General features: G+C 36.3%; 1 protein-coding gene across 1 annotated transcript in view; it reads right to left on the reverse strand.

Annotated features, from left to right (window-relative positions):
* Positions 1 to 7,500, reverse strand: part of LOC137631558 (major facilitator superfamily domain-containing protein 6-like) — a 15,435-nt gene that overhangs the window by 4,865 nt on the left and 3,070 nt on the right. Inside the window, exons 2-4 of the mRNA XM_068363369.1 lie at positions 2,334 to 3,382; positions 1,487 to 1,661; positions 662 to 901 (exon numbers count right to left, since the gene is read on the reverse strand). Of these exons, the coding sequence (XP_068219470.1) occupies positions 662 to 901; positions 1,487 to 1,661; positions 2,334 to 3,382 (1,464 nt within the window). The remainder of the gene's footprint in view (positions 1 to 661; positions 902 to 1,486; positions 1,662 to 2,333; positions 3,383 to 7,500) is intronic.

Raw genomic sequence — 7,500 nt, forward strand, 5'->3', positions numbered from 1 at the left:
AACATTTAATGTCTATATTTGAAAAAAATATTGTTGAATAATCTCCGTACTTTCATTGGAAACTATTTCTTCAACCTTCAGCCTCTATTGACATTAATTTTTTCCCATCTGACATTTCGACCATTTCTTCAACTTTCGATGTCTCTATTGACATTTCCATTTTACAATCTGACATTTCCATTTGCTAGTCTAACGTTTCCTCCTATCAATTTCTTGCGGAATATTACCATAACACCACAAGCATTGATTAAATTACACACTACCATATCAAGAGTTTATCTGTGGAAATTACATTCAAACTACCATTTAGGGTTGTGGTGGCCTAGTGGTAACGTCCCTGACTGGTGAAAGCCAGACTGGGGTTCGAGTCCCGCTCAAACTCATTAGTTCCCTTTGATGGCTGCAACCTCACCATCTTTGTGAGTTAAGGTTGTGGGTTTGGGGGATCCTATAGGTCTATCTGATGAGTCATCAGCAGCCATTACCTGGCCCTCCTTGGTCCTAGCTTGTGTGGAGAGGGGATTTGGCGCTGATCATATGTATATATGGTCAGTCTCTAGGGCATTGGCCTGCTTAATAGGGCAATGTCACTGTCCCTTTTCTCTGCCATTCATGAACGGCCTTTAAACCTTTAAACTACAAGACTTTACCCCCGACTCACCTCCAACGAAGGTAGACTTGACGATGCCCTGGATGGTAGCCTGGGCGCCCTTGGGAGCCAGGGCGTTGGCGTACGTGATCATGTTGGGATACAGGAGACCGAAGGAGGGTCCGTGGAGGAACTCGATGGGGAGGAAGTACCACGGGTTGGTGACGCAAGAGTAAAGGAAGCATCTCATTGTTAGGATCACCAAGACGCCGGAGAAGGTGCGCACGTTTCCTAGCTTTTTGATGATGAATGCTGAAAATAAAAGTAACTATATTAAAACAATATCAAGTGCAGCCACATATAGTTAACTGCAGGACAAATGCCACAGAGATGTCCCTAGTCATGTCTGGTGTTTGACCATTTTCATCACCACGCTGGCCACTACTGATTGGTGATGGTGAGAGATTTTAGTCTCACAACAAACCAATTTAGTATTGGTGGCCCTGACTAGTACAGCTTTGCTGATCATGGTTATACACAAACTCTTTCACCATATTAAGGTATCCCCACTCAGAAAGGGATATACTATATATATATATATATATATATATATATATATATATATATATATACATATACATATTCATATACATATATACTTATATATACGTATATATATATATGTATATGTATATATACATATATATATATATATATATATATATATATATATATATATATATATATATATATATATATATATATATATATATATAATCTTGTAAATTATGATCATTAACTATCATAATTTCAAACATGATCATTCCAAAGCAGATTTTAGCATCCTTACACCTAAGTTAATCCTTTAACATCTAATGTATGAAAGAAAGAACTTACAGGATAGGAACAGGAATGGCACCTCTCCAAAGAAGCACTCGATTCCTAGCAAAAGTCCTTGGATGAGCTTAATGAAGTTGAAAGTAGGATCCCAGGCAATGGCTATGTCCTCCACGACTATGAAGAAGAAAGTCCACTGAGTACCCATCGTGATTCCTCCAACCATGACGGTCAACTGTGTAAAAGATTGAAGATGATGTAGGAAACATTTACTAGTAAATTTGGAAGTTATAAATCAATGTTGGAAAGTGTAATGTTTGGTAACATTGTCAGTGTTATGAAAATATAACTGACTTTGAAAAATATGACTTTTAACAGCAGCAGTATTATGAAATTTATAGACTGATTTTAGAATATATAATGTCTGTTAACATCAGCAGTATTATGAAAAATAGAAACTGGTCAATGTCTATTAACATCGGCAGTATTATGAAGATTATGAAGTGATCAATGTCTGTTATCATCGGCAGTATTATGAAATGTATAAATTGATTTTGGAAGATAATTATAATGTCTATTAACATCTGCAGTATTATGAAATGTATAAACTGATTATGAAAGATATAATATCCAACACCGACAGTATTATGAAAATTATAAACTGAACAATGTCTATTAACATCGGCAGTATTATGAAAATTATAAACTGATCAATGTCTATTAATATTGGCAGTATTATGAAAATTATAAACTGAACAATGTCTATTAACATCGGCAGTATTATGAAAATTATAAACTGATCAATGTCTATTAATATTGGCAGTATTATGAAAATTATAAACTGATTATGGAAGATATAATGTCTATTAACATCGGCAGTATTGGGAGAGGACGTCGCAATACTTACCAAGAAGACAATCATCTTGAAAGAGCATAGAGCATTTCCCACAATGCTCGCCTTGAGCTTTTCCTTCTTCGGCACGTCAAACTTGATGGTGAAGGAGACGAAGAGATTGGCCATCAGGAAGGTGATCGAAATGGCCACCACTGGAGTGTAATCCACTTCGGCCTTATTGTGAGAAAAGTAAGTCACCAGGGCCCCGCTCGTCATGCCAATCATACCCCAGGCCAAGCTGCCCCATAGACGCTGATGCCCGTACTTATGGCGGTTCTTGCCCAGGAGGAAGAAGCAGACGGTATCGGCCATGGTGGTAGTGACGCCATTGCCAGCGTAGAGAATCATCATGTTCATGAAGATGACCCAAAATTGCACAGAACCCAGAAGGTAATTGATCGTCACCTTCGACGTCTCTACGGTAGAGGTCTCGCACTGATATTCACAAGTCGTTTTGTAACTTTCCCTGCAACTCACGTTATAGAGTTTCGCGAAAGTCGACGTCACGTTCACTTCCGTAATGACCGTACAGTTCCTAGAACTGCAGACGTTATATTCCGACTGATCCAGCGACAAGGAGAACTCTGGGGGGAAATGTAAAGTCTCCTCGCTGTCCTCATCTGGATTGCCGTACATTTTACACCGCAAATTGTATTTCATTTGCCTTTGGTCCGTCATGAACGTTGCATTACTGTTATCATTTACGTCGCAGTCGTGAATTGGGTATTTAGACACATCGTACCAGTCAGGGTTCGAATTGGGACAAACGACGAACTTAGCACTATCCTGGGGACATTGAAGGGACAGAGTTGTTAGAAACGGGTCCTTTCGGGGCTCAGGTACATTTGGCATGAAAAATACCGCAGTGAAAGTAATGGTTAAAGTGAACATGCCCGCCATGAAGAATGCTCGATGTAGTTTGAAATAGTCTGCCACTGTGCCCACCAGCATGTTGGTGGCAGCACTTGTGAGGGGGATGACCGTCCATATCAGGCCTACGCCTCCTTCTGAGATTCCCTTTTGACGGATCAGTGCTGGCAAGAAGGGGAAGAAGGACATTCCTGGAACAAGAAAAATATTGGCTGTTAGCGAAATGAAATTAAATGAATAATCTTCGAAAATGTGTGTTTGTATATAGGTTTATATATATATCATCATCATCATCTCCTACACCTATTGACGCAAAGGGCCTCGGTTAGATTTCGCCAGTCGTCTCTATCTTGAGCTTTTAATTCTATATATATATATATATATATATATATATATATATATATATATATATATATATATATATATATATACACAGTATATATATATATATATATATATATATATATATATATATATATATATATATATATATACATATATAATGTCGCTGTCATTTGTTTCAATTGCTGAAATGAAATGATTTTAAGTGATTTGTAGAATGAGATTCGTTTATTGTTACAGATCAAAATTAAGAAAAGAATTAACCCAGCTTGACTCAAATATCTGGAAAAAAAAAGATTACGAATTAAGCTTACATAAGCTTTAGATAATTTTAGTATCTTTGAGATGATTACAAAATATTTTTGCTTTCACAGCAATTATTTATTGAGGCCTTCCAATTGTATGTTTTTTTTGTACAATTGTAACATACAAGACTCCAGAGCTTATGGTGTCCCTCTTTCACATTAGCACAACTTTTAAATTCCTTTTATATTGGTTTTAAAGGTTTAAAGGGCGTTCATGAATGGCAGAGGCAAGGGACAGTGACATAACCCTGGTTAGCAGTACAATGCCATAGAGACTGACCTAACCATATATCATATGATCAGCATCCAGCCCCCTCTCCATCCAAGCTAGGTTTAGGGAGTGCCAGGCAATGGCAGGTGATGACCTATAGGCTACTCTTAAACCCCGCGTTGAGGTTGTAGACACTACAAGAAATTATCGAGCCTTAGCTGGACTCGAACCCCAGCCCTGCAAATCACCAGGCAGGGAGGTTTCCAATGTTTTAGCTTGACAAGGTCCCTTAGATACCTCACATACAATTTTAATTACATATTGCATAATATAAACCAAATAAAGTGCTCTAGATCACCGAAGGAAAAGAAACATACACAGTCGAATGTATATTCACATTAATCGTGGGACCACTTGTTACGTAAAGCACAACAAAGCAATTCGGGCAAGTTTACACTCAGGGTAAAATAGAATCAACTAAATAAGATGTAAAGTTTTTATGGTAAATCTTACTTCACACCTCGCAGTCTAAAACCAACATGAAGCCTCCCTCTGAGATATGGCAATTTAAAGCTCATCTTTTTATCTTTAGTCTTTCTCTACACAAACACACATGCAAGCTGACACGTAGTCACACACATACACACATACATATACATATATATATATATATATATATATATATATATATATATATATATATATATATATATACACACCTATATATATATATATATAAAACAACAATTGCAGTTGTTTCTAACCCTGTGCTGGACAAAACCCTCAAATATGTTCTTATTCATGTCTGGGATTTGGCCAGTTTCCATCACCACGCTGGTCAGTGCGGATTGGTAGTGGTGGGAGACTTTTGTCTGATCGCTCACAGGAAAATCAACCTACCTTTTCCATTAGAGTGGGGGGGGGGTATCAGATGTTACCTGTCCTCTTTTCATGAACTTTATATGGGGGAGAGGTTGCTTGTTCTATGGGTGTTCAATGGGATTATGTGCCGAAAGCATGTCTTTTTGTACTGGCTACCTATCTTATTATTCGATAGACTTAACGTTCTTCAGTTTTAATGGTTGAACGTTTTTTGCCACCGGCATCTTCCTACAAGGTCTCAGTTCGAAGCCTTACCGTGGTAGGTGCACTTATTATTATTATTACTAGCTAAGGTACTACCCTAGTTGGAAAAGCAGGACGCTATAAGCCCAAGGGCTCCAACAGGGAAAATAGCCCAGTAAGGAAAGGAAACAAGGAAAAATAAAATATTTTAAGAACAGTAACAACACTAAAATAAATATTTCCTATATTAACTATAAAAACTCCATCAAAACAGGAGAAGTAGAAACAAGATAGAACAGCGTGCCAGAGTGCACCCTCCAGCAAGAGAGCTCTAACCTAAGACAGTGGAAAGCCATGATACAGAGGCTATGGCACAACCCAAGACTAGAGAACAATGGTTTGATTTTGGAGTGGTGTTCTCCTAGAAGAGCTGCTTACCATAGCTACAGAGTCTCTTCTACCCTTACGAAGACGAAAGTAGCCACTGAACAATTACAGTGCAGTAGTTAACCACTTGAGGAAAGAACTGTTTTGGAATCTCAGTGCTGTCAGGTGTATGAGGACTTGAGGAAAGAGGAGAATCTATAAAGAATAAGTCAGACTATTCGATGTATGTGTAGGCAAAAGGAAAATGAACCGTAACCTGAGAGAAGGATCCAATGTAGTACTGTCTAGTCAGTCAAGTAACCCTATAACTCTCTAGCTGTAGTATCTCAATGGGTGGCTGGTAAAGGGAATTCGATGTTAAAGGTATGTGCGGCTCTGTATTCGAGAGTTCTAAGAAGTCCCGAGAGAGAGAGAGAGAGAGAGAGAGAGAGAGAGAGAGAGAGAGAGACCCTGGGAACAATCCTCAGGTCTATTTCTTGCAGCTCAACAAATAAAACGAGATGATAAAATTCATGTCAGTAGCGCCACTAACGAGAAAATTGGTGTCAATGAAAGAGAAGTGCGAGTGAATGAATAGAAAAAACACTAAGAGGTTACATGGTCGAGTGAAATTTATAATTGAGGGAGAGAGAGAGAGAGAGAGAGAGAGAGAGAGAGAGAGAGAGAGAGAGAGAGAGAGAGAGAGAGAGAGAGGAGTGTGTGTGTGTCATGTAGGACGATCAAAACGTAAGATATTTATTTTTAACTACCGTTATTCATTTATTATTGGGTATTTAATGTGGCCGATATTAAATATATATATATTTTTATATCACCTTATGCAGAATGACTGGGAAATTGTGATATCCTGTAATTGGTGACATGCAAGAAATGTAATCTTTATAATTCTCCTTAAGGCACATCCTCAAGTGTGCTTGACTGAAGCCTTTTTAAAAAACATGTTTTACAAACCTTGTTTGTATAGTGTTATTACGTTTATGACATAATTACTTACCATAAAATTAACTTTGTTTATTTTGTCTCAACAGTGTAACCGTATCTCTCTCTCTCTCTCTCTCTCTCTCTCTCTCTCTCTCTCTCTCTCTCTCTCGGTATGATTGTACCTGTGTTAAAAAGATCCCAAATCGAATATTTCCTTTTAAACTATTTGAAACCGCCTCATTTCTAAGTAGATGAAATATTATTCAAACTATTCAGGTTGGAATATATATAAGCTTACACAAGATCGCTATTGATGTCTGCACGAAGCAGATTTGAATTCAGTTGCTTTTTATAAAATACCCTACAAGAGACAAAGGAACTTAGATATGTCCTTTACTTAGGAGTTTCCTTTACAGAACGAATTAACAGTGATTTAATTTCAAACATAAATTGTTCTAGCTTGAAAAATATAGTTTTCGAATATGTATGAACAAATCATAAGATTATTCTGGATCCAAATTTATTTTAAAAGATATAGTTTGTGAGTATATCTGAAACAAATCATAAGATTATTCTGGATCCAAATTTATTTTAAAAGATGTAGTTTGTGAATATATCTGAAACAAATCATAAGATTATTCTGGATCCAAATTTATTTTAAAAGATATAGTTTGTGAGTATATCTGAAACAAATCATAAGATTATTCTGGATCCAAATTTATTTTAAAAGATGTAGTTTGTGAATATATCTGAAACAAATCATTAGATTATTCTGGATCCAAATTTATTTTAAAAGATGTAGTTTGTGAATATATCTGAAACAAATCATAAGATTATTCTGGATCCAAATTTATTTTAAAAGATATAGTTTGTGAATATATCTGAAACAAATCATAAGATTATTCTGGATCCAAATTTATTTTAAAAGATATAGTTTGTGAATATATCTGAAACAAATCATAAGATTATTCTGGATCCAAATTTATTTTAAAAGATGTAGTTTGTGAATATATCTGAAACAAATCATAAGATTATTCTGGATCCAAATTTATTTTAAAAGATGTAGTTTGTGAATATA

This window comes from Palaemon carinicauda, chromosome 40 (genome assembly GCF_036898095.1).
Source record: "Palaemon carinicauda isolate YSFRI2023 chromosome 40, ASM3689809v2, whole genome shotgun sequence".
NCBI lineage: Eukaryota > Metazoa > Arthropoda > Malacostraca > Decapoda > Palaemonidae > Palaemon > Palaemon carinicauda.